Source organism: Arvicanthis niloticus, chromosome 10, assembly GCF_011762505.2.
Source record: "Arvicanthis niloticus isolate mArvNil1 chromosome 10, mArvNil1.pat.X, whole genome shotgun sequence".
In the NCBI taxonomy this organism is placed as follows: domain Eukaryota; kingdom Metazoa; phylum Chordata; class Mammalia; order Rodentia; family Muridae; genus Arvicanthis; species Arvicanthis niloticus.
The window spans coordinates 74,268,802-74,296,487 of record NC_047667.1 but is presented as its reverse complement, the minus strand read 5'-3'; the positions used below and the strand labels follow the sequence as shown (position 1 = coordinate 74,296,487).

Here is a 27,686-nt window from a genome sequence, read left to right as displayed (position 1 = left end):
AAGCCTTGATGTCTAGCTAAACTTTGCTTAACAGTGTGTGTGACATCTGAATTTACCAAAGAACAAAAAAATCAAGCAGCTGTGCAATGTTGTGCATTTAACTAATTAAACCTACTAACACAAGACTGTTTAGACAGCCCACACAACTTGGAATTATTAGGGTGAAACGGGTCTGTAGGACAGTTTCCTACCAATAAGGAAGTATGGCGACTCCGAAGTTCCTCAAACCCACTGAGTCATTCTGTTGGCGGCCAGATGCAGCTGGCTAGTGGGCTGTTTGGAACTAGGAGGGAGACAGTGCATCTGTGTCTCCTGCCCCTCGCTGGACGCTGATCATCTCTTGTCTCCTGCAGGCAAGGCCCTGGTAGCGGTGGATCCTGGCAACCACACGGCCCCACGTCGCTGTGCCTGCACGGCCGGCTACCACTGGAACGCAGACTGCGAGTGCTGCCGCCGGAACACGGAGTGCGCACCCGGCTTCGGAGCTCAGCATCCCTGTACGCTACTCGGTTACTTGTGTGTCTGTCACCCAGCATCCCTGTATGGCTGCACGGTTGCTGGTGTAAGCTCGCCCAGTGAGCCCTGCTTTTAACCCCTGTCCAGGGGGCTTCCTGGGATTTGTCATGGCTGTATCAAGGGTCCTCCAGGGAACCCAGCTGCCTCCAAGGAGCTACAGCTGAACCATCAGTTCAGTCTGGTTTGGAACAGCACATGGATAGTAGTCCCAAATTCCCTCACCCCTCTGTTCCTTTTGTGGCTAATGGTCCTCAATGTGTGAAACCCGAGGGTACTCACTTAGAATTAAATAGTATAGTACAGGGATCCGCCAAAGCATTACAAAGCACAGATCCTCTTAGAAGAGGGTGCGCACCTCTGGACACACTGTAAACTGACATCTACAAACATTATTTCAAATGTAAAAGGCTCCTAAAGACTTTACTGTTGGGGAATTGCAGCCGCGATAACACTTTGAAAGCAGGCAATGGAGGCCTGGGAGATATTTCTGCTGCAAAGTGCTTCCCAAGAGTTAGAACCAAAAACCCACAGTAAACGCTCATCCCAGCTCCAGCAAGAGGGGAGGCCAGTACACGTGACTCCCTGAAGCAGGCTGGCCAGCTAGCCTAGGCAAAGTTCCAGGCTAGTGAGAGACTGCCTAAAATGAAGCAAAAGTGGAAGCTCCTAAAGACAGAGCCGGGAGGTCTTCTGACCACTGCCCCTGCACACCAGCCTCACCCCTGCACGACAGCCACGAGAGTGTAAAACCTGGTCTTTCCAGTCTTTCCTAATCACCTCTTCGTATCCCTTCACATAAAGTGTAAGCACTAAATTGAAAAAAAAAATTTTAATTGAATTGACTTGGGTAGGTTTTTTTCCCCTCCTAGATAAAGCTGCCATCATGCTCATTATATGCCTTTTAAATTCTTTATAAGAGTTGCAAACGTTCACACCTTTTGAACTTTGAGAGTAGGCTTGCCGGGTTTGTACTGGGGCAGAGTGTCTCACCAGTGTTATGCATTAGCACACAGCGTCCATTCGCACTTCCAGTCTCTGAGGTGTTTATGGAGCTGCTGAGACTCACAGTTCACCGAGCACCTCCTGAGTGCGACATCCTTGCTCACTAGTGACGTGAAGTCCGGTCTATTTTTAATGCTCTGTCATCTGAGAACCCCATTGTGTCCTTCAGCTCTGTTGAAAGCACAGAAGCAAGAAATCCTTTCAGCTTATGAAAGTGCTTCTGAGAGTCAGTCGCTCTCCCAGCTTCTAGGAAGTGTTACAAAGCAGGTTTTCAGAGTGTAACCAGTGGCTGCTGCTGCGTGCCAGTCTTTATAAAGACATGATTTTAAAGCCAGCATGCTTGGACAAGGGCTGGGAAAATTAAAATATTAATCACTTGAGTCCACATGGAAGAATGTATCTAGCTGGTGCGGCAGGCCTCTGCATCAGCCCTGATTCACCTGCACATGCTCTCTCTCGGAAAAGTCAGCTTGAGCTTTTAATTCCCAGAGAGAGGTCTTCCTGCCATATTGACTCCCTTCACATTCTGCTTTTAAAATAGACAAAGCCCTTGGCCTGCCACAGACTTCCCACCTGTGTGAACTTTATGATTTCTGGGCGATGTTCTTGGATGAAAAAAAGGAATAAAAAGGACATGACTGCATGGTGGAGGAGAAGGTTTCTTATAGATACATGGGAGAGCCTGAGGCAGACACATCTGGGAGAGTCTAGGCTGAACGTGACCGTGAGCTGCACTGTGTGGGGAGAGCAGGGAGGAGAGTGGACAGATGAAAGCCAGTAGACTGGGAAGAGGTCAGGATTTAAAGGGCAAAAAGTAGTGTAACCAAAATGGCTGGATTATACAGGGAAAGGCAGCTTGGGGAAGATGAGCTCAGCCCCTGGGCTGCAGGATTGGGGGGGGGGGGCAGAGGGGGGAGATATACAGACAGGCAGACCCTGTAACGGGGACTGAGGGATGCTGGGAGAACCTGCCACCAGCATCAGCTTTGACCAGGGTTTGAGACCTAACAGTTCTCTCAGCCTTTAAGCCTTGGAGAAGATACACAGTATCTTTTCCAGTAACTTTTGACAGTAAGTGAATAAAATTCACTTCTGAGCTGGGGATGTAAGCTGGGGATGAATGCTCACCAACTTTGTGCACAGATTCCTGGATTTGATGTCTAGTACCCAATAAATCCTAGAGTGGTAGCACACTGGTAATCCTAGCACTCTGGCATTAAGGCAGGAGGATCAGAAGTTCAGGGCCATCCTTAGCTACACAGTGAGTTTGAGGGCAGCCTGGGCTACAAGAAACTCTCTCCTCTACCCCCAAAAGAATCAATCACTCATGCCCTAATCTGACTACACTTCTGCTCTGGGCCAGGAGGGAAAGAGAAACAGGACCAGGCTGCTGTGAATCCAGTTTTACGGTCTCTGGTATTTCACCTCCTGGCTCAGAATACAGTACAGCCAAGACTTGAGTTGACAGCAGGGTTTAGAGCAGGTAGGAGTGTGACTTCTCCTTTAGTGTGAGAAGCCTGGTTGTAAAACTGTGTGCATGCAGTGTGAATGCCAGTGTCTGAGAAAACCAGAAGTCTTGGATCCACTGGGCATTATAGGCCTTTGTGTGTGGACTGACCTGGGAGCTGGAAACCAAACTCTAGCCCCTGTGTTCATCTTTTAAAATGCTCTCTCAATCAATGTTAGTTGGTAAGCCGTCCTGGCATTGTTACAATTGTTTGAAAGCCGGTCACATGGCCATATCTGTGTGTCAATGTATCTTAGTTATTGAGCCAAATTACAAAAATCAGACATGTACCAAGAATTCTAATTTCTCATTTTAGGTTTGTATTTTTTGAAAAAATAAGTTATAGAAATGCTACTATTCAAAAGTCATTTGTGGGTTTGGCACCAGCCGATGGCCTGACGTTGGTTTCACATTGCAGTCAGTCTTGTTTGCTTGCGCTTACCAAGACAGCATGCACCAGATACAGTACAGACAGGAGATGCCTGAGGCATCTCTCAGGTTTCTTAGGAGGAACTTGAGAGTGAATGGAGATCTCTGGTCAGGACCAGCATCTGCTCTGAGTACTGTGGATGAAGGCAAGATGCACACTCTCTCATCACTTGTGTCTATGTTGGCCTGGGATGCAGCCCAGTCCAGTTCCTTCACGTGTTGTCTGTAATTACTTCTGTGTTATGAGCAATTACAGCAGAGGCTCTAGGTAGTCATGTCAGCCCTTGGTAGAAAAGCTGGACGCCAATCCTTGTATAGGAGGAAGAGACAAGGTTGGTTTTGGTGTAGTTGGTAAGCTAAGTTGGTCCTTACCCTGGTGAAGTGAAGCTGATCATGTCACTGTGGCAATGCACCACCATTTATTTAAGAAGTTAACTGTTGATTCAGGCATTTCAATTGTTCTGGGTTTTGAAATTATAACTTTTGTAGTGAATAGTGTCTTATAGCCCATATCCAACATGCTTGGGACAGGAAATGTTTCAAAAACCACTCCCTGCCCCTTGATGTTAGAGTAACCACATACCTTGGATTTGGAAGAACTGGTTTCCCTTAAAGATAGTGATGGTACCACATTTGCTGGCTGGTGAAAGGCGATGCAGCCATGCAGGCTGGAGATAGCCAGACAGCAAATTCCAGTTGAAGGCAGAGCTGGCTTTAGCTGGATGTTAGTCTCAGTGGCCTGACATGAAGGAAGCCATTTTCTGAACAAAATTCCGTAAGCACTTCCTCTCACTAAGCCTGGAGGAGCTGAAGGCAGGAGACACAGCTGGCCAGGCAGACATGGGAGGCATGGGGGTGGTACTCCAGGGACAGGACACCATCCTGGCCGATCTCTAAGTGTCCTCTCGCTTTTTATCTGTCTTTTGTTTGTTTGGTTTCTGACAGTGCAGCTCAACGTGGACACGGTGTGCACGCCCTGCCTCCTGGGCTTCTTCTCAGATGTCTCTTCGTCCACAGACACATGCAAACCATGGACCAAGTAAGTGCCTGTGCAGAAGCCCAAGGACCAAGTGTTGTGTTTTATAAAAAGGAACCAGGATATGTTTAGTAGGATGAGGTATGGTGAGATGGGAGGGGAGCCTTGGCGGGTCCATGCTGAGGCATCCCTTCCCCCTCAGGCACCAGCCATATGGAGGATCTAGTATAGAATAGAGTTTATTTGTGGGCCTGGGAAAGGGTGTTGAGAAGGGAGTGGTGGGGGAGGGAGGGAGAGAGGGAGGGATGGAGGGTGAAAGGGAAGGAAGAAGGGAGGGAGGGAAGGAGGGAAGAAGGGAAGGAGGGAGGGAAGGAGGGAGAAGAGGCAAGGAGAGGTGTCCAGGAACACATGGAGGGGGAACAAGGGAGAAAAAGGTGGGATCAGGTAGAGAAGAGAGTCAGAATGGGCAGAGAGAGCAAGGAGGGGCCAAACAGCCCTTTTTAACAGCAAGCCAGGCCTACCTGGCTGTTGCCAGGTAACTGTTGGGTAGAGCCTAGAAGGACTATTAACACCAGTCAGTCTCAGCAGCTCTGGGGTGGAAGGCTGGTTCGGTGTGTTAGCTTCTTATTGACTTGGTTCAGTGGGTAGCTTCTGTCCACGCCACAGTAGAGACTGAGCCTGGCTTTGTTGGACCCAGCATGTGTCAGAACTTTGTGTCACTTCTTACATCTATCTATCTATCTATCTATCTATCTATCTATCTATCTATCTATCTATCATCTATCCAATCTATCTATCTATATCTCCATATCCTTCAGTTCTGAATTCTTTTTCCTTTACCTAACCTTATTTAATTGAAAATTACTTATTGTTTATTTGTGGGGGGGGGGGGTGAGGGAGGGTAATGGCTCCAAGTGTGCTAGGCACAGCTTCTCTGGCTGAGTTATGACCCCAGCTTATATTGCCACTCACTACCCCCACTGGCTTAGTCTTCTGGTCTGTAGAAGTCTGTGTACACTGAAAACACCTTGGTTCTCTCGCATAGTTTTAACACGCCTTACACGCTGAATGACAGAGGTTCCTCTGGGCCTTTATTTTATCCTGTCTATGAACATCTGGATACTTCATATTCATCAATATTTTAACTTCAGGCTTATTTATTTATTTATTTATTTATTATTTTTGTTGCTGGGGCTGAACCCAGGGTCTTGCACATATTACCAGCTTACCTGATTTTCTTTCTACGCTGAGTTGGGAGTCTCTGTGACTTCTTAGAGATGCTCTGTATCTCACTGTGGAACTGCACCAGCATTGACTTCCTAAGCTCCTCTTGACAGGCATGTGAGCAGTTCTGGGTTTTCCGCAGGGATAATTTTTGTAGTGATGTGTAGGATACAGACTGAGCATTTCTTACCCACACACTTGTCAGGTTCCGGCATTCATTTTGATGTGCACTGAGAAATTTCGGGTGGGGGTGTTTGGGTGGGGGTATAGATGGCAGGTCTCAACCCAGTGGTTTTGTGTCCCATGGTTCATACTCACAGCCTAAATTACTTTTACAAGTGAAATCAAGTTCCATGGTGTTAGATTTCCTAATTGTGATTTCATGTCAGTGTTCCAAGAGTTTCACATGCTGACTATTGGACTTGGGGTTAGGGACTAAAGTATAGTGTGTATATATGTATGGTACCTACCACTAGTTACGTGGAACAGACTCCCAGGCTCTTCCTTGCATCCCATTGTTTAATACTAGTGATAAGTGTAAGGAGTCTTCAGTTCCAAATCTATTCTTTATGTTTTAAAAACTCACATTACCCACCCCACAAGCTGCTGCTGTTGCCTCTGCTTCTCCTCTTTCCATCGTTCACTGCTTTCAGACAGGGGCTTGTTATGTTATGCTAGGATACAGGTGTCCACACCACACTTGGCTCAGGAGGTTCTTGTTAAAGGCTGATTCCCAATGCATTTTATTCAAGTTTCATGTTGAGAAGACTGTATTTCTTGAAGTGTACTCATCAAAACTCTCAGTGTTTGGAATCCTTCTTGCCGAAATTCTCAGTAGTTCTTAGAGTATCTAAGAACCTCTGAGGGCTTCTGCTCCAGTGGCAAGGATGGGAGAGTCAAACATCTGGAAAGATATGGCTTCCCTTCCTGAAGGAGCTGGGACTCTAGCTCAGTGTGACATTTCCTTTGTTTGGTTTTTAAATTAAAAGTGTCTGACCACAGCCATTGCCTGCTTTTTTCTCACAGCTGCACCTTCCTTGGAAAGATAGAAGCACACCAAGGGACGACGGAATCAGATGTGGTCTGCAGCTCTTCCCTGACACTGAGAAGACCACCCAAGGGTACGAGCCCCAGAGCCTGTGGGGTGGTACATGGACAGGCAGTCTCTCTAGAATAACACACTGTATCTGTGGTGGTCTCTTTAAAATGACACACTGTATCTGCGGTGGTCTCTTGAAAATGACACACTGTATTTGCGGTGGTCTCTCTAGAATGATACACTGTATCTGTGGTGGCCTCTCTAGAATGACAGGCTCTATCTCCAGGGACTTATTTGTGCTTTTCTGCTCCTTCTGTCTGTTATCATCTTGGTATTATTTTCATTTTTTCATCAGTATTTTATTTTATTGTTTAAAAGGTTTATTTTTTTATTTTATGTGTATGGGTATGTTGAGTGCATCTGAGTTTGTGCACTGCCTATGTGCATTGCTCAAGGAGGCCAGAAAGTGGTATAGGATCCTCTGGCACTGGAGTTGCAGACAGTTGTGAGCTGCCATGTGGGTGCTGGGAATCAAATGCAGATCCTTTGGAAGAGTAGCCAGTGCTTTTAACTGCTGAGGTATCTCTCCAGCTTCCCTTATCATTCATTCATTCTTTCTCTTTTCTTTCTTTCTTTCTTTCCCTCATCCCTCTCTTCCTCCTCTCTTCTTCTTCCTTCTCCTCCTCTTCTTTCTCCCTTTTCTTTTTGTTTTGTCTGCTGTAGATTTGACGCAGTGCCTTTCACATGCTGGGTTACTTGATTATATCTCTAGCTCTATCTCTATATAGTTACACTGAGTTGAGGTAAGCTATAAACATATATATATATGTTTATTTTATACATAATATATTTATTATATGTAAATATATAAACTTATAAGTATATATTTATATATTATATATAAACATATATATTTATATATTATATATAAACATATATATTATATATATATATATTATATATATATATATATAATATATATATATATATTAGACTGAGCTAGAGGTAACCTATAAATATAAATGTCGATACCAATGCCCAGGCATGGTAGAGAATGATAGTCATAGTGAGGGTGTCTATGTGGAGATTTGGATCAAGCCAAAGAGAGTGACTTGTTCTACTCTGGCTTCTGTGAGCGTTTGTAGATTAAGCTAATCTAAATATTGTTTTGAAAGTTTCTGGCTAACAGGCTTCTGTCTGGTTGCTTTAGGTGAGTGGGTCAGTGTAGGGGGATGGGCTGCATCTTGGAAGAGAGCAGGCTGGGAAAGACCTTTCTAATGTGGCAAAAGAACCAGGCCACAGAACAATAATAACAGGCTGTGAACAAGGAAATCAGGGTGTTAAATGTCAAACTCAGAGGACCATGCCAGGTGAATGGCGCTGAACTTATTCTAAGGTAGAGATAGGACCATGGGCCTGGGCTTGCCTTGCCTGGAGGGGAGGCCCCTGAGCAGGGTGGGCTAAACTGTGGAGTTCGTCCTCTAACATCTGAGAGCTCTCTGCAGTTAGGGTGGGAGCCCTCCACTCTTGTTTGCCTACACACCCACAGCCGTGATTCTTGGGTTGGATTTATGGGACTTTATCTTTTAATTTGATAAAATGGATAATCTTTAATACCATGTTTTCCTCCAACACAGAAGCCCAGGCTTACTTGCCCAGTCTCATCATTCTGCTCCTCTTCATCTCGGTGGTTGTAGTGGCTGCCATTGTCTTCGGTGTTTACTACAGGAAGGGAGGGAAAGCACTGACAGGTACTGTGTCCACGGCGGTGTCTGAAAAGTGGCCATGAAGAGGATGGTGCTTTTCCAGGGGAGCATCTTAGGACACGAGTAGATTGTCCCTGACTGTCATAAGATCTGCTTTTTAAATTTGTGTTTATGGGGCTGGAGTGACATCTCAGTGGTTAAGAGCATTGGCTGCTGTTTCAGAGGACCCTAGTTAAAGTATGAGTATATGTGCATAAGTGAATATAAATGAGTATAAGTGAATATAAATTTTATTTATTGTGTGTATTTGTGATGTATGTGTCGGCATATGAGCCACAATGCATCTGTGGGGGTCAGAGGACAATTCTGTGGAGTCCGTTTTCTCCTTCCACCTTTAAATGAGTTTGGGAGGTCAAATTCAGGTTAGGCAAGTCAAGTATGTTTGCACGTTTGTGTCTGATTCTTTGTTTTCTGGTAGCTACAATAGCGAGCAGAACTGAAGGACAACATTGTATCTATGAGTAGACAATACCTGGCCTTTCTGAAATTGTTCATGTGTCACTGCTGGGAGCCTACTTTGTGTCTCTGTGCCAGTTCTAAACACAAGGGCTGTAGTCGATTCTATAATACATCCCCTTGGAAATGTACCCATTTGAAACACAGGCACATGCTCAGATAAATGGATGGGTAGGGTAAGTTTTGATTGGGATACTATTTTGAAGTATGAATCTAAAATTACAATAGAGGATTTTATATTTTTAGAATTTAGAGGCTTATGTATAATAGAGAAACCAATGTTACTCCATTTTTTGGGGGATGTCTACAAAAGATTTGATGGTGTTTTTAAACATCACATCTTGTTTGACTTTTATATGGGATTGCTAAAAGACATGGTTTTTAATAAAGCTCTGCCAGGGTTTTTAACAATAATTTAATTTTTTCACTTATTGTGTGTTCATGATGTGTTTGGGCACACATCTGTAAGTCAAAGGGCGATTTTGTGGAGTTGGTTCCCTCTTTTCAGCTTTAGGTAGGTTTGGGGATGCAAATCCAGGTTCAACAAGTGAAGCACACATTGTTAAGCCAGACACTTTCAATCCTGGTATTGAGATCCTGTCTTTAAATCCCAAAGTCCAAGGGTTGGGGCTATAGCCCAGTGGTAAAGAGCTTGCCTAGCATAAGGAAGACCCTGGGTTTGATCCTTGTGACTGGGTGATGGGGGTGAGGAGAAAAAAAATCGATGGGGAGGAGAGTGGGAGTGTGTGTGTACGCACTCCTGTATGTGGGCAAGAGTCAGGGGAGTAGGAGCAGACAGGGAAGGGGAAAAGGAAGAAGGTTTGAGTCAATGGAAGCCACTTGGCTTTAATAATCCAGAAGATCAAACAATGAACCAGTGGATGAAGCCTGAAGGAAAAGTCAAGTCCACACTTGTCCAATGTGAGCTAACAGGAATCATTCCCAGGCTGTTCTGGGAAGTGGTGCTTCCCTGTAATCCTAGCACATGAAGCTGGGGAAATTGGAAGGGCATACCTTGAACAATCTGGCTAGCTAGATTATTCTGTACTAGTTAGTGAACCTTGGGTTTAAGTGAAACAGCTCCTGTCTTCAATCGTAACAGTGAAGAAAGCATTGGATTTTCCTACAGGATGGGATAAAACTTCATCTTCACCTAATGTGCCAGAAGCACCTTCTTTGTCCTCCTGCCTTGATTTTCTTGCTTCCCATACACACAGTAAAATTGTGACGGGAACAAGAATGCCCGTAGTTTACCAGCATTGTGACAGACCCAGGTGTATTATTGGTATCTGGTATATTACTAGCGAGTATGCTAGTTTGGTTTCATTGCTATGATAATGACCATGATAATGACTATGATAATGACTATGACCAAAAATAATTTAGAAGGGAAAGGCATTTGTTTGTTTGTGTTTATCTTTCCATAATACACTTTATAGTTCAGAAGTCAGGGCAGGAACTCAAGGCAGGAACCTAGAGGCAGAAATAGAAGCAGAGACCATGGAGGAGTGCTGCTTACTGGCTTGTTTCCCATGATTCACTCGGCTATCTTTTTTTTTAATCTTTTAAAATTTATTTTATGTGAATGGGTATTTGGTCTGCATGTAAGTCTGTGCACTACAAGTGTGCGTGCTACTCTTAAAAGCCAGAAGAAGGCATCACATGTCACAGATGGTTGACAGCCTACATTTAGGAGCTGGGAATTGACCCCAGGTTGTCTGGAAGAGCCACCAGTGTGCTCTTAACCATGGAGCCATCTCTCCCACACCTCAACTACCTTTTTTTATACAGCCCATGACCTCCTGCCCAGGGATGGCATTGCTCACAGTAGGCAGGGCACTCCCTCCCACATCAGTCAGCAACCGAGAAAATGCTCTACAGACAGTCCACGGGCCAATCTGATGGGGACAATTCCTCTACTTGAGGGTCCCCCTTCCTCGGTGTCTAGGTTTATGTCAAGTTGACAAAAACTAACTTTGACAGCCTTTTTCTCTGTAGAGATCAGCAAGTTCTGTTTTTTTGTTAAGAAGTAAGATGCCTTCAGAGTGCTTAAATCAGTTGACTTTTTAATTGATTGGTTGATTCTCAACCCTATGCTGGAGTTTGAACCCAGGTCTTTGCTTTGTTAAGCAAGGATTCTATCACTGAGCCATGTACTACTTCCCATTGCATCCCTGGCCAGTCCTCCCATGCTGAAGTTGGAATCGGAGCTTTGTGCCCTGAGCTTAACCCCCTCCCCAACACATTGTAACGAAATACTCAGGGATGCTTGTACCGTGCTGTAACACTCGCAGTGGGTATGTTTATATAATGAGAGAAAGCCAAACACACAGAGACAGAGAATGACACAACGGTGAGCAGGGGCGGGAGGAAGGAAATGAGGAGACGTAGATGAAAGTGTGCAGTAGCAGGTCTATAGATTAACATGCTCGGGGAAGAATATTGTACTGCATGAGAACTTTTGCTGATTTAATTGATTTTAGTTCTTCTTGCCATGTGAGCATCACCTTTTGACACGATAGGTAACTTAATCCCTTTTATCTTGGTAATCACTTTGTCCCCGAATTTATCCGATAGCATCATGCTGTACAAGTTAGATATATTAAAATATATATTAAAAATGAGTAGAAAATTATAACATGAAGCTCTCATCTTTTTTTTTTTCAGCTAATTTGTGGAATTGGGTCAATGATGCTTGCAGTAGTCTAAGTGGAAATAAGGTAACCGTGGTTAATGCCTCCTTTAAGTACTGCCACAGGCTCTAGAGCTGTAACTAGTCAACTATAGAGTACACTGCTTACCAGGCAGTTAAACCTCCAGTCCAGAACTGATCCCTGCTGAGTAAGGCACAGCCTAATGTCTTCCTTGTGCCCCATTCCCACCCCTCTGCTGAGAATTGAATGGTCTTTACTTGTGCTGGGAAAACATGCTACCCCTGAGCCATACAGTAGTCTTCATTCCAATTCTGTGATCTCTGTGTGTGTGTTTTTAGAACCGACCCTGATCACCTAATAAAGATTCCTAGGAGGAACCACTTATGACTTTTCTTTACTCTGTAGTTACTTAATAAATCTTCTACTCTGACACAATCTTTTAAAAATTATCAAAAATATTGAGACTATTGCAATGAAAGTCCTGGCTCGATGCACACGTTTGCTGGTAGCTTACACCTTGTCACACCCATTCACTCTTGGCTTTTTCTGCATGTGAACAAAGTGACCCTGAAATCACCACAGAGTGAGTGGACATGGTGCAGTCCTCTGTTCTTAAATATCTACAGCACATTAAGAATACACAGTCTTTGTCTAACAATAAATTTACCAAAACGAAAAACTAAACAAACCAATAAAACACAACCCACCCATGGCTGGAGAGATGACTCTGGAGGCCAGACTGCTCTTCCGGAGGACCTGGGCTTAGCTCTCAGCACTCAGCTTAGGCCGCTCACAACCACAGGAGGTCACAGCCTGTAACTTCAGCTGAAGGGGATGCCTTCTCCTAGCCTCCTAGGGCAACACAAACAGACAGGCAGACAGACAGACACACACACACAGACACACACACACACACACACACACGCCCATTAAAAATAAAAATAAGTCTTTAAAAAGAAAAAAAGGAATGCCCATGTTCACTTATTTCCTCCTTTAAAAGAAGTAAATAAATAAATGAATACATGCATTTGTTCATGGTGGCACTGGCTATGTAGGTCAGCTGAGAGAGTGTCTGCCCAGCAGACACAAAAACCTGAGTTCAATCCCCTCATTGAATAAACTGGGCATGGTGGTGTTGGCTTATAATCCAAGCATCTGGGCGATAGAGGCAGGAGGATAAGACGTCCAGAGTCGTCCTTTACTCCATAATAAGGCCAGCCTTGGGTAATAAAACCCTGTCTCAAAACTCCAAAGTAAAACAACAAAAACCTAATAGTAACAATTATTTTCCACTTCACATTTGATATTAAAATGCCAATTATTCTCATTTGTCCCTTGCATCTGTTTTCTTACATATAAAATGTATCTGCTGCAGACATTAGACTGACTTCCATAACTCAGCTCCAGTACCACAGATCTGCTCTCATCTTCTGCTTTTCCTGCTTGACTCTTCCTTCCCAGCCTCATGCCTGCCTCCCTTCCCTCTCAGTAAGCTTGCTCGTTTGCTGAGTTATACAATGTGCAGAACTAAGTCAGAGAACAACTGCCTGAAGCTCAGTACTTGGTTACATGGTGCTGTTGCTTCGTTACAGACTGAAGTCGTGGGCAGGCATTGCTTGGGGTGGCTCTGCACTTGGTGTGCAGACACTATTCCTTGCAGTAAAGATCCAGTCATTTCTGGTTGTGCCCCTTTCTAGACTTCTCCCATATACTGTGATCTTTTTGGGGGGTGGTGGGGGTTCGAGACAGGGTTTCTCTGTATAGCCTTGGCTGTCCTGGAACTCACACTGTATACCAGGCTGGCCTCGAACTCAGAAATCCGCCTGCCTCTGCCTCCCAAGTGCCGGGATTAAAGGCGCCACCACTGCCCTGCTCCATATACTGTAATTTTACACAGCATAAATACAGCCATAAAAAATGGGGCACTTGCACTTGCCAGGGTGGGAACAGTTCCTATTTCCAGCAGTTGTTAAATAAACATGTTGCACTAATTCTGGATATTAAGGCCTTTGCCTTCTGAATTCACACCCCCCAGGAATCCTCAGGGGACCGTTGTGTTGGTTCCCACTCGGCAACCTCCAGTCAGCAAGAAGTGTGTGAAGGTATCTTACTAATGACTCGGGAGGAGAAGACGGTCCCAGGAGACTGCGCTGGAGTCTGTGGGCCTGTGTGTGTGGCAGGTGGGCCCTGGTCCGAAGGCAGAGATGCCAGGACGTTCATGTTGGTCAGTGAGGTTGAAATGCAGGGGGACCTCTCAAAGAAGGTTCCCACAGAGGATGAGTACATGGACCGGCCCTCCCAGACTCCGAATGGTTCACTGTTCCTAATCCAGCCTGGAAGCAAATCTACACCCCTGTTCCAGGAGCCCCTGGAAGTCGGGGAAAACGACAGTCTAAGCCAGTGTTTCACGGGGACTGAAAGCATGGTGGATTCTGAAGGCTGCGACTTCACTGAGCCGCTGAGCAGGACTGATTGTATGCCTGTGTCCCCTGAAAAGCACCTGACAAAAGAAATAGAGGGTGACAGTTGCCTACCCTGGGTGGCCAGCTCCAACTCAACAGATGGCCACACAGGCAGTGGGAACACTCCTGGGGAGGACCATGAACCCCTTCCAGGGTCCCTGAAATGTGGACCATTGCCCCAGTGTGCCTACAGCATGGGCCTTCCCAGTGAAGCAGCAGCCAGCCTGGCAGAGGCAGGAGTGCGGCCCCAGGACAGGGCTGATGCAAAGCTCCCGAGCTCAGAGAGGGGAGCCTCCGGGTCTGGGAACTCCCCCAGTGACCAGCCACCTGCCTCTGGTAAGTAACTTTCTTGGGTTCCCACATTTGAGCAGAAAAACCTGTCTGAAAGAGTTCAGAGGCATGTTTCACAGGAGAGACACTCAACCCAACTCCTTTTTTCTGCTTAGTCTTTATAAACAGGGTCTCTTGTAGCCCAGGCTGGCCCCAAGCTCCCTAAGTATGAGTAGGATGGCTTTGAACTCCTCCTTCTGACTGCATCTTTCCAGTACTGGTGGCTTACAGGTGTAGGACTTCACACCTGGTTTAACTGGGCTTCGTGCGTGTCAGTCAAGAATTCTACCACCTGAGCAGGTTTCCAGCATTTTGCTGTGTGCTTTACAGGGGCTTGGGGTTCTCTGAGCACTGCACTGTGGGCTGTGCCGACTGATATAATGACGTCACTCTATGGAGGCTGCTATGACTCTCAGCCATGCCTCTGCCTTCAGGCTTCTTGTGGTCGGAGTTGCTGGTGGTCCTCCAACCACAGAACCAAAACCCGAAAGGCAAAGTCAACAGTTATTTTAGGAATGGCTGAATCATGGTGTTCCCTCATATTTGGGGGTCTGGTGGGTAAAAGAACTTTGGGCTTTTAAATCTCAGGACAAACAAAACTGTTTAATTGTTCTTTAATTATTTATTGGAGTAGCAAGTTAATGGTGGAGTAAAAATATCTGCTGTTACTTTCTAAGAAAAGCCCCTTTTATAACCACCACACTTAGTATGTTTACAAAACCGAGGTGATAATTTACAATTCAGCATCGTTATAGAGATTTATTGCTACAATATTGCTTGAACACAAACAGTCCATCAATGATAATATTATGACTTTTTTTTTTTCTGCCTGAGAGTAGAACACCATCTGTTAAAAGATTGTGTAGTTACAGAGGACTTCACAACTGTGAGAGCGTCCTTTGACTCTGGGTATTATTAACCTGGTCAGAGGCAGGTGGTTTATTGAGAATCTTTTGGAAGCTATAAGCATTCTCCAGAAGAAGAAAAAATAATGAAAAGATGGATGGATATGAACCACTTCAAAGGCTTCTCATAATCCTTAAGCTCTCAGAAAGGAAGTAAGGAAGGGAGGGAAGGAGGGAGGGAGGGAGGAAAGAAGCCCCTTGTGGGGTGCCCTTCTCAAGAGGTGCCTTTCTCTCCTGGTTCTTGGATGGGACTGCACGTGGTGCCAGCAGTTGTGTTTTATAACATGGAGGTGACCAGATTGAAGCCTGAAGCACACGTGCTGGTTTTGCCACGAGGTAATACTGGTTCCTGCTTGACTGGTAGAACAGTGTGCTTTCCTGTCTCCCAGGCAGTGTAGTCCACTGTAAACACACAAACACATTCCGTGTATTGAGAACTTAGAACTCAGAAAAAAGTTTGTATGGGGGGCAGGGGGAGAATCAGAGAACTAAAAGCCAAACCTTGCCCTCCTGTCAGCGAAGCAGCCTTGCACATGTGTTGCTTATGTTACTCCTTGAGCACTGAGCAGGTAGGCACAGAGGAAAGGAAAAGATTATGTGTCATCAACGGACAGTGTTAATCTGCCAAAAGTTGGCACTGCCTCTTCAGTGTCTGATACTTAGCCATGCAGAACATGATCGGAGAGCCAGGCAGCTCATCACCGGCTAGCAAGCCAACCAGATTAATTCTTGCCTGAGGAGAGGCAGCAGCCAGACTGATTTCTGAGGCCATTCCATTCTCTCCATAATTATTTCCACATGAACAGTACTTATAGTCAAAATAATGCATTCCTAGCTCTTTCAAACAATGCCATAATCCGTACTCTAAAATGTGTGTGAGGGGAGAGAGGGACCTGACCCCATTCCACATGGCCCTGTGCTCTCAGGACTTAAAGGAGGAAGCCTCTTTTCCTGGGATTTTAGATTCTGTGCCAGGGTATTATTTTGTTTACTTGTGTGCATGCGTGTGCACATATACCATGCTCTTGTGTAGAAGTCGGTTTTTGACAATCTGTTCTCTGCTTCCACCGTGTGAGGCAGGGAGATCCAGCCTCTAGCTGCCAGGCTTGGCCGCAGTGCCTTTACCTGGCGAGCCTTCACTGAAGCGTATGCTACCAGCTTTTTACAGAACACAAATAGCTGTTCAGGTTGCACAATCTGAAAAAAGTCCTTGAGAGTGTTAAATCTATTCTAGAGAAATTCTAAGTCTTAACAAACCAAGAATTATCACCTTAGACCAATTATGGGGAAAGCATACTTTGGGCTGTGTCTTAAACAACTGGGACTTAATTCTTAAGTGATGCTTAATTCTGAGCTCACGGTGATTACCTTGGTTACAAGCCCTCTGTCATAATTACTATTCCATTGCTGTGAGGAGATGCTATGACCAAGGCAATTTATAAAAGAAAGCAGTTAATTGGGAGTTTCCTTACAGTTTCAGAGTTCCCACAATCATGGTGGGAATCATAGCAATGGAGCTGTAGCTGAGAGCTTACATCCTGACCTATAGGAGGAGGTGTGTGTGTGTGTGAGAGAGAGAGAGAGAGAGACAGGGGGAGGGAGGGAGAGAGAGAGAGAGAGAGAGAGAGAGAGAGAGAGAGAGAGAAAGAGAGAAAGAGAGAGAGAAAGGGAGAGAAGAAGGGGGAAGGGGAGAGGGAGAGGGAAGGGGAGGGGGAGACAGAGAGGGAGAGAGGGAGGGGAAGGGGAGGGGGATGGGGAGACAGAGAGGGAGAGAGGGAGGGGTAAAAGGAGGGGGAGGGGGAGACAGAGAGGGAGAGAGGGAGAGGGAAGGGGTGGCAGAGGGGGAGAGGGAGAGGGAGCTTACTGGTCCTGGCCTGGCATGTGCTTTTGTCACCTCAGAGATTACCCCTAGTGACATACTTCTTCTAAAAAGACCACACCTTCTCCAACAAGGCCTCATCTCTTAGTTCTTCATAAATGGTCCACCAAGCATTCAATTATATGAGCCTATGGGGCCATTATTATTCAAACCACAACACTGCAATCTCTGGCCCCAGAAGATCTGTAGTCATACCATGATAAAAATGTATTAAGGCTAACTTCCAAGTCCCTGTAGTCTTTCTGTCTCAAACCTGTTTAAAAGCCCAAATCTCTTCTGAGACTCAAGGAGGACTCTGATTGTAATCCCTTGTAAAAGCAAAACCAAAATCAAGTCACATACTTCCAACACACTGCGGCACAGAATACATGTTACCAAAGGGAGGGAGGGGGCACAGTGAGGAACGCTGGACCAAAGCAAGACGGAATCCCAGCAGGCAACCTCCAAATCCCGTTGCTCCATCCATGTCTGATGTCCAAGAGCTTCATAGCTCTGTGGTTCTCCCTCTCCTTCCAGCTTTGTGGACTGCAATACTTCCCTTTCTCAGGCTGGTTCAACACGCTGCATATAGTTCTCCTTGGCTGTCCCATGGGTCTGGCATCTCCAGCATCTTCGGGTCTCCAGTGAAATCAGGCTCCCCTTCGAGCTTCACACCATGTCGTCTCTGGTACATGCAGACACTCTCATGCCACAGGGCTTGGCTGTTTTTAAGCACCAAGGAAGGTCCTCAAGCCCTTTACATCTGCAGTCTTGAATCCAGAACTCGGTGGCTGGCTGAGACTGCCAAGTTCCGGTCGGGTACCTGTCTGGACTGGAAACTGGCCCTCTCCTTAAATTGCATTTGCACTGAATTCCCTTTGTAGAACAGACGACTCCAACATTACATTTCCTGGTGCTCCTTCTCTCCTCACACTGTGTGAGATTTTTTTTTCTTTCTTTCTTTCTTTCTTTCTTTCTTTCTTTCTTTCTTTCTTTCTTTCTTTCTTTCTTTCTTTTGTTTTGTTTTGCCCTGCTTGCTCTTTTTCATTATAGATCTGCATAAGAGTGACGATGTCAATAACCACATGACATAATCAACACTAGGCTGTCTTGAAATCTCCACTGCTAGTGACATTAGCCCGAAAGTCTTCTCTTTTGCCTCCAGCAGGGTTTTTTAGGCCAAGTGCATAAAGCAGCCACACTCCTAGTCACAGCCTTATAAGACTCCTCTGTACCCAGCCACTAATATTGTTATCCTTTGAGACACCTTGAAGCTGGGCCTGAGCTTTCAGGTTCCTACTAGGATGGCCCACTAGATGCCGCCTACAGTATTCAGTCACCTTTCTAATCCAAAGCTCCAAAGTCATCCTAGTCCATCAAATAGCATAGTCAGGCCTTCACAGTAACACCTCAGTCCCTGGTACCAGCTTTGGTCTTAGCCATTGTTTGATTGCTGTGGAGAGATAACATGACCAAGGTGTCTTATATAAGGGAGATTTAATCGGGGCTTGCTTACAATTTTAGAGGGTTAGTCCATGATCATCATGGTGGGAAGCGTGGTGGCGGGCAGGCATGGCACTGGAGCAGACGCTGAGAGTAAACCCCGGCAAGCAGGAGGCAGGAAGGGAACAAAAGGGAGACTGGGCATGGTGTGGGCTTTTGAAACCTCAAGCTCACTCCCAGTGACACTCCTCCTCCAACAAAGATAGTGTGCTAGCTGGGGACCAAGCATTCAAACATACGGCCCTGTGGAGGCCGTCTCATCCAGACCCTCTTACAGGGAATTAGGAGAATTTCTGCTGCTCCCAGAGCACTGGAGGAGGAAGACACCTGCCTAACTCTCTCATCTCCAGCCCCATCCCCGAGCCTACCCACTTTAGGAAGGTTAGGGAAAAGGTTTTCCTGTCCACATGTTCCTCCCTTCCCATCTGTTCACCAGCAAGAACAGCTTGCCCACCTGCCCACTGCCAGAATACGTGCCAGTACCAACTGTGTCCAAGAAGCGGACAAGTAGGTAAAATTGGCATTTTTATAATTTACTTATCAGAAATACTTGGCATTTATTAGTATTAGAAATCAACACATTATTTCAAAAACTATGAAAAAGTCAGTTTGGGTAGACAGCTCATTGGTTAAAACACTTTAGCACAGGCAGAAAGACCAGAGTTCAGAACTCCAGAACCCACATAAATGCCAGCTTCGTGTGTGCCCACACATCACAGACATTAACACCCACCCCACATATATGTGCACACACCATATACATTAACACCCACATATTTGTGCCCACATACATTGTACACATATATACCCACCCATACCCACACCCATGTATGTGCACCAACACACATGCAAAGACATGCATATACACATATATACTATACACACATATGACGGTGAAAAGAATTTTAAAATTTTGTTTTACATGCATATACATACACATACATATACATTATCAGTGCTAATCTCCTTTCTGAGCCAGTTGCCCTAGTTTTGGAAGGGATTCTCCACAAGACTGTCTAAATAATTCTTAGCATGATTCAGAATGGAACTATTTTATACATTACTTCCTTCCCCTGTATCACATGCTTAATTTTTTTCCCAAATGCCTGAAACGGAGCTTGCGTTGCCATAGAAAGGAAAGCTTCACGGGAAGCATATGGGTGAAACAGAAAATGTTCGAGTGCATTTGTGTGATTTTAGCTCTAGTTATGGAGAAATCTCCATGACAATTTGGTAGTTTCTTCTCTGGCATTCTTCTTGTGGTTTAATATTCATATTGTATGCATCTTAAACAACATAACATGCTTTTGAGAAGGAAAGAGTGCATTGCCTTGCTTAAGAATGTAAGTCCTGGCAGAAAGTGTCTTCTCAGAACCAAGCTTCCTCTTCCTGTCTGAGAAAAACATTTTCTATCTGTAGAGATACAGAAGGAGCCTTCCATCTAAAGTGTGGATTTAGTAAAATGTAAACATATTTCTGATCATAACCAGGCAGGTAACTGGTTCACGATTTCCATTGTCTTAAATGCTATTTTTAACAGTCACGTTATCTGAAACTTAATCTGGCTAGTCACACCAAATATTAGTATTAAGTCAACTAACCCATTTTAAATGTAGTAAAAATGCCCAGGTCACTCTGGCGTTGAATCCTTCCACCATGATAGCAGTTCTGTCGCCTTCAGAGAGCAGGAAGATTGGCCCCACTGCCTAAAGCGTAGAGTCTCATGGGCGTACATGCATTGCTAGAGGCCAGGGAGACGGCTCTGTGGATAAAGTGCTTGCTGAGCAAGCATGAGGCCCTGACTTTGCCCCAGTACCCACTTAAAAAGCCACATTCGGCTGTAATCCTAATTCTGGGACATGGAGACAGTCCAGCCAGTCAGCCAGTGTCTCACAAAATAAGGCAGAGTGTGAAGGCACTTAACTTCTGGCCTTCTCATTTGTACCTATATATTCATACATACATACATACATATATACATACATACATACATACATACATACAGTGTATACACGGGGAAATTTTCATTACTAAGTACTTTGTATATTATATTTATTAGAGAAATCTTATGGAGTTAAGTTCCTCACCCAGGATCATGAAGCTAATAAACAATGTGACAATAATTCAAACATCTAATGGTGAGGCTTGTGCCTTAAAGCACCATGCCATCGCCTCTGAGGTCAGTGCCAGGAAATAGGAAAGACAGGCCTTACTTTGCTTGAATTCCTGGAGCTGGCATAAGTCCTCCAGATTTTCAAACAAACACAGCTTTAGGGGATGGAGAGGTCACTCAGTTGCTACGGTGGATGTGACAGCAGCCTGAGATCCGCAGCATCCGTGTAAAATCTGGTGCAGCAGCACGCATCTGTAGCCCCAGCAATGGCCAGCAGAGGAGAAACATGAGGACCCCTGGTGCCCAGTGCTCAGCCAGCCTAGACAAACTGGCAAGCTCCACACCCAGCTTGACAGCTCTGTTCAAACATAACGTGGAAAGTAAGGGATCAGATGCCTAGCATGAACCTCTGGCCTCTGTGCGCACACACACACACACACACACACACACACACACATACATATACACCTGCACACAATCACAGTGTAAAACATGTACGCAAGGCACTCATGCACACACAGACACACACACACACACCACACACTATCACAATGTAAACACATACATACAGAGCTCATGCACACACAGACACACACAGACACACACACACACACACACACACACACACACACACACACCAGTGAATGGCCATGCTTTCTAGAACCCATGTATATTCCCAGGGCTGTGAGTGTGACCTGAGCTCATGGTACTTTAGGACCTAACAGTTCTATTAGATTACAAGAAAGAATATGTTTGATAGACAAGAGGATTATTGCTATAAAAACCATTGGAAGACTTGGCACTAGCCGGAGAATGAGCTGCTAAAAATATCTTGCCATTGAAGTTGACGTAGATGAGAGGCTGTGCAAGAATTGGGGAACAGACTTTAGTGTCTGCACTCAGACCTTGGGGAACCACCTTTCATTCTCACTGCCTCAAAGCAACTAGACCAAGAATTCTACCAGAAACACTGAAGATATAACGAACACTGTGTGGCCCCGTTCTCAGATCTCCATCATCAGGAAGTGATTAGGGGAACTGTAGCCTGGGGTCTGTGCTTTAAGAGCTTTGGGGCTGGAGACAAGCTAGACTGGAAGAGTGACTGCCTGGCATACACCTAGCCTCAGGTTGAATGACCATAGGCCAGGCATGGTGGTGCATGCCCGTGGCCACAGCAAGCCTGTAACCCTACACACAGGAGGGAAAGGCAGGAGGACATTCAAGGTCATTTCCAGCAGTGTAAGGATTTTAGAGCTAGCCTAGGGAAAGACCTAGGATAAGAGAGGGGTCATCAAAGGACAATGTCTACAGTTCACTGTCTCTTTGAGTATCCAGTTCATTGATAGAGAAAATCATATTTGCAAACACTGCAGTAATATTGAAATATGGCCATCTTGTAAGACATTATCTCCTAAGGCAGCAACGCCAAATCTGTGGAGACAAAATCAAAGCTGCCGTCTCACCACGCAGCTCCTCGGGGCCACTGATGGAATCTGCAGAGCCAAGTGAAGAACAAACATGCAATGCGCCTGCTGTGAAAGTTAATAGGAACCTGGGGTGATGGTGACAGTCAAACCTCTGTGCCTGTGGCCCTGGCAGGTGTGCAGGTGTTCCATCCACGAGAGCCATTCTGCCTCTCACATACTGCCACGTCCGTGGTTGGTTTGTTTGTTTGGTTTTGTTGTTGTTGTTGTTTTGTTTTGGGGAGGGGTGGTTTTTTGTTTTGTTTTTTGTTTTTTAAGATTAGTCTGTATGAACTGATTCTTTCCCACAAATGCTAGCCTGGTAAGCTTGATCATAGATTGTTTTTATCATACATCATTCCTTTACATTTTTATTTGTGTGTGTGTGATATGTATGTGGTGTGTGGTGGGTACACACATGCCACAGTGCAAAGGAGGAGGTCAGGGGACAATTTTCAAAGTTGGTACTCTCCTGTTGTGGGACTTAAGTCAGCTCAGGCTTATTCAAAGAGTGCTTTTACTCAGAGTCATTACTCTGGCTCGTAAAACATACCTTTGATTAAAAAAATATTGACAAATAAAGTTGATAGTTTCATTCTCTTTCTAGGTAACTTTACTCACTTTTGAAGGCTTTTGTAAGTCATGCCTTCCAAGAATGACATTCATTACTGTTATGAGTCAAAGGACAGTAGATTGTCTATGCCCTGCAAGCTCAAAGACCTGAGTTCCACACTGAAAACAAAGACTGGAAACAAGAACGCACGCTAGCATTTTTAGTATACTAGGATGAATATGATAAGGGGAAATGGCTTGGAATGAAATGCTCAAGATTTTATGCAAAATCTTTGTGTGCAAGATGACACAAAACAGCTCAGGGCTTCTACTGGGCTCAGAATAATTGAGACTCTGACCAGGGAAAAGAGGCAGTGGGCTCGTCATGATGATACGTTGGAAGATGAAAATATAAATGGTGACTCGATCCCATGTACCATGACACCACCAGATGAACCTAAGTAGGATGGGAAGAAGAGATGAGACCATATCCAGAGTCGCGGACCAGTCCTGCACTAGCGAGAAAAGCCCTCTAGGCTTGAATATAGTGAAGAACAAAAGTCGATGACGTCATAATAAAACAGGAGAATGGCTGTGTAGGGTTATTAGGGTCCTGCCTCCTCCACCACGGTGCAGGAGGCACTTGGGGAGGTGGAACAAGGGAGTTTTACCTGCTTACCCCATGCTGTCACAGGGTGGGTGTTGGGCTGTAGGGAAGCCCCAGGACACCCCTCCAGGGGTGGGAAAGTGCAGTATGAGGTGCAGGACAGCTGGAGCTGGCTCAGGGGTCCCTGGGCCTGTGAAGACTGGCTGGCTGTTTCTCAGAATCTCAGACATGTAAGGCGACGACTGGATGTCGTGGAAGAGCTGAGAACGGAGTGGGCCACCCCCCACCTCCCATCTAGCCTGGGGGAGGGGGCTCCAGCTTGTTCTATGTGGGGAAGTCCTTGCTTAATAGCAGCGGCAGGTTTGGGCTTGGCTTGGTGGCAGCTGTGACTGGGATCACAGAGAAGCCTTCTACAGGAGATTAGATGGCAGCTCTATAGGCAAACGCCTTCTCCGTGGCTCCCCGCTGCAGATCCTGGTGAAAAGGGGCAGTCCATAGTTTTAAAGCATCTATTGTCATAGTGGAAAATGGATGTGTAAAACAATACCCCCTTCTCAGGGTGGCCTGAGGTTAAAGACCTTTTGCAGGGAGGAGTGTCTGGGAAGGAAAGCTTATTGGCTAAGCCTCCAGGCCTTTAAGTACCTCATTAAAATAAAGATCTGTCTTGAACCTACATGATCACAGGTCATGTCCTCTACCTGTGGAGGGGATTGGGGCGTTGCCCTAAAGTGACTGATGGCCACAAATCTATGGGGGGTGTGTGGCTAGTGACAGGGTCCTGGTGCCTACCATCCCTTCAGGGTCACCAGGGCTTTTAGCCTTACTTCAACCAGGAACCAGGCTGCCTTTCACGGTCCCACGTGACTGTACAGAGAAAAACCGAATTCCAAGCCACTCGTGGTTACTGATTTTATTAAATCCATAGAGCATGTGTTTAGTTAGAATATAACATGGGGGGAGAGTAGAGATGGGAGCTAGGCTTCCTGGTTTTTTATTTTATGGGAGAATAAATGCCTGAGGCTCCATACAATGGCCTATGGGAGAACAGCAGGAACCACAGACCTTTGGATTTGTTGCTCACATGTAAAATCTTTATCTTCCCATAATGCTTTTCACTGTGCCCCCACGATGGCTTCTCAGGGGGCACCCCACTATCAGGCAGAAAGTTTCCCTCAAAGAAATTCCCTGAGTGCCTACAGCACATTAGTCACTGTCTTTAAAAGCCCTTCCAATTTTGAGGACACTTCACTCAGAGTGGGTAGTGCAAGCTTCATCTTATTTGTACAAATGACCGTTGAGCTGGTCACAAGAGAAGACAGGCATGGCCGGTGAGCACAGGAGACCAGGAAGGGACCGTTTTGATGTCTTTGTTTCTGTTCTGATGCTGAGTGTTGGGGGTTGAGGCAGTTACTTTCCACTTGAGAAGTTTGTGGTACAAGGATCTTTAAATGAAAAAAATCAAACAAAGGAGAGGGAGCGTGTTCCCTACCGCCTGTTAAACGCCCTGCTTGCCAGAAGTTTTATTAATCAAAGATTGGCTACTTCCGTTTATCCACCGATGACTGATAGAACTAGGGTTCCAAAGGAAAGAATGGGTTTTCCATTTCTTCTCCCCTTCCTCTTCTTCTAGAGAAGTAAATTGAAATATATTAATATCTGTTGAAGTCTTGAGTGTTGAACTTAGCTCCGTGATCACCCTGCAGGGCTGAGACATCAGGAATCCTTCAGAAGGTGACAGGAAGGCTCTGCCCAGTGAGCTGAGGTCTGCTAGGCATTCACAGTGGACTGCTGACGGCCTCCTCTCTCCCTTCTTTTCTTCTTTTCTTCCTCTCTCGTCTGTCTTCCATCTCCTCTTTTCCCCCACAGCCACTCTATCCCCACGCCCTAAAGCTTTCTTCCCCCTCTTCCCTCCTGCTTCTCTCCAACTAAATGTTGTCTGGGGTCCAGCATCCAGGTGGGTTCTCCTGCCAGTATCCTGGAGTTGTGTATGGTCCCCATGAGGTCTGAAAAGATGAAACATGAGAAAGTCCTTCATAAGCTTGAATCCTTTCCCATCTCTTCATCTCCTCCCTCTCCCTCCCCTGCTGCTTCAGTGCTCCCACTAAGATGACCAGAGCTTTCCAAGGGGAACATTTGCTGTGGCTAACTGTAGTCCCTAATGCAGTTTCTCTGTGTTCTGTCCCCTGCAGGGAACGTGACGGGAAACAGTAACTCCACGTTCATCTCCAGCGGGCAGGTGATGAACTTCAAGGGTGACATCATCGTGGTGTATGTCAGCCAGACCTCGCAGGAGGGCTCAGGGCCCGCAGAGCCGGAGCCGGAGCCCATGGGCCGCCCGGTGCAAGAGGAGACCCTGGCACGAAGAGACTCCTTTGCGGGCACCGCGCCGCGCTTCCCCGACGCCTGCACCACTGGGGCTGGGCTGCAGGAGCAGGAGGCATCTCGGCCGAAGGACGGGGCATCACGGCCGGTGCAGGAGCAGGGGGTCTGAACAATGTACAGAGTGACCGCACCTTCTCTGCCTGCCCTGGGCGCAGGGCACCAGTGGCTTTCCAAAACCGTGTCGTGGCTAGCCACTGCGCACCTCCTCACAAGTGCAGGCTGCTGGCACGGTGGTGGGTGGAGCCCAGCTCTCACTTCCTCCAGTGCCCCTCCCCTCTGCCTCCTCCCACCTGGCATCATTCAGTTTGGCCTTTTTTGCAACGTTGGTGTCCTGCATTATTGAGATCTATATCACCCACCCTCATATTTATTATTCACTTGCTTCTGTAGTGTTTTCTGATACTTTCCTTTCTCTCAGAGAGAGAGAGAGAGAGAGAGAGAGAGAGAGAGAGAGAGAGAGAATCTCCTGACAATTCTGAAGGTGCTGTCCCCTTTACATTATTTTGCACTCCTCCCATCTGGTGACAGCTTTTGCCAGTGTCCTCTAAGCACTTTCAGAAAAAGGCCAGATGTATAGAGCAGGGGAGCGAAGTGCAAGACATGAGTAGAGGGATTTTATTTTCTGAAAACAGTCTGTGTCTCAGTTTTTCTTCAGAGTGAGAGGGACACAGGGTCACAGCCACCAAGGTTTTTAGTTTACGTAGATCCTTGAGAGCTAAGTTCAGGTGGCCTTGACCCTTACCTGCTTTTGGTTTTTCCACAGTGGCAGGTACTTGGCCACTAAATCTCAAAAAATCATACCTTTTGTGGTTTGGGCATTCTTATTTTCTAAACAGTTAGATGTCTGGAAAAGATAGAAGTGAATAGAACACACGGCCCAAGGGAAAAAATGAAGGTGCCAGGGAAATCCAAGGTGAATGAATACAGTGGACGTGTTAATTTGCTGTTTCTCTTCCTCCATTAGGATGTTGGAAATGCACTTAGGCAGTGGGCCCTCTTGTCTTCCAAAGTATTTGTGCATGAGTAAGTTAGTCTTATGAACGTAAAAACATTCCTCCGTGTGTGTGTGTGTGTGTGTGTGTGTGTGTGTGTGTGTGTGTGTGTTGTTCCCACGTTTAAATGACAAACCAGGAGATCTAAAGAAATGGCTCACAGTTAAGAATAAGAGTTTGAGTTCAATACCCAGCCCTCCACTGTGCAATCCACAACTGCATGTGACTCCACCTCCATGGGATCCCATGTCCTCTTGTGGCCTCTGCAGGTGAGACACGCACTCGCGTGTGCACATGCGCGCGCACACACACACACACACACTAAATTACAAACCAAATCTCCATAAGGTAAATGTAAGAAAATCAACTGTCCTATAGGTGGTTTTCTTTTGGCTGGGTCCTTATGCAAGAAAGCAGTTTAAAATTGAAAGAGGCCACTGGTGTGGTTTATCATGAGCACTGGTACTTGGATAATGGAGAAAAAGCTAACCACTTAAGTGAACTACAAGCAGTTTTGTAATTGTTGGTGTCCAGGAGTCAAACACTTACTGTACATTCATTTTCCCATATGAAGTCAATAACAACAATTAAACACCATTTCCTTACCCAGTGATATCAAAAGGATGCTTCGGCGAACGTTAAAGAACTTTGAACTCCTAAAATCAAAAGTGCTAAGGGCGTTAGGGATGTACTTTCAAGGAGAAGAAAAAAGGTAATAAGGTTCCTCACACCGACCCCTACTGATGGTATATTGATTCAAAGTCAATGAAACCATAGGAAATACACAACAAAGCAGATATGTGTATGTGTGTAGTCAAAATGTTTATGACAAATATAAAAAATACAAAGAAGAGAATAATAAAAATTACTCCAATGTCATGGTAAAGAGATTATTAAACCTTTATTTGCCCATAAAATACTATTTTTAAATGTTGTGTTGAAACAAAGCTTAT

At 45.6% G+C, this 27,686-nt stretch overlaps 1 protein-coding gene across 1 annotated transcript in view; it reads left to right on the top strand.

The window, feature by feature from the left end:
- Positions 1 to 27,650, top strand: part of Tnfrsf11a (TNF receptor superfamily member 11a) — a 57,873-nt gene extending 30,223 nt beyond the window's left edge. Inside the window, exons 4-10 of the mRNA XM_034512871.2 lie at positions 354 to 497; positions 4,397 to 4,490; positions 6,678 to 6,772; positions 8,328 to 8,441; positions 11,580 to 11,632; positions 13,602 to 14,364; positions 25,549 to 27,650. Coding sequence (XP_034368762.2) covers positions 354 to 497; positions 4,397 to 4,490; positions 6,678 to 6,772; positions 8,328 to 8,441; positions 11,580 to 11,632; positions 13,602 to 14,364; positions 25,549 to 25,850 — 1,565 coding nt within the window. The 3' untranslated portion in view covers positions 25,851 to 27,650. The remainder of the gene's footprint in view (positions 1 to 353; positions 498 to 4,396; positions 4,491 to 6,677; positions 6,773 to 8,327; positions 8,442 to 11,579; positions 11,633 to 13,601; positions 14,365 to 25,548) is intronic.
- The last annotated feature ends 36 nt before the right edge of the window (positions 27,651 to 27,686 follow it).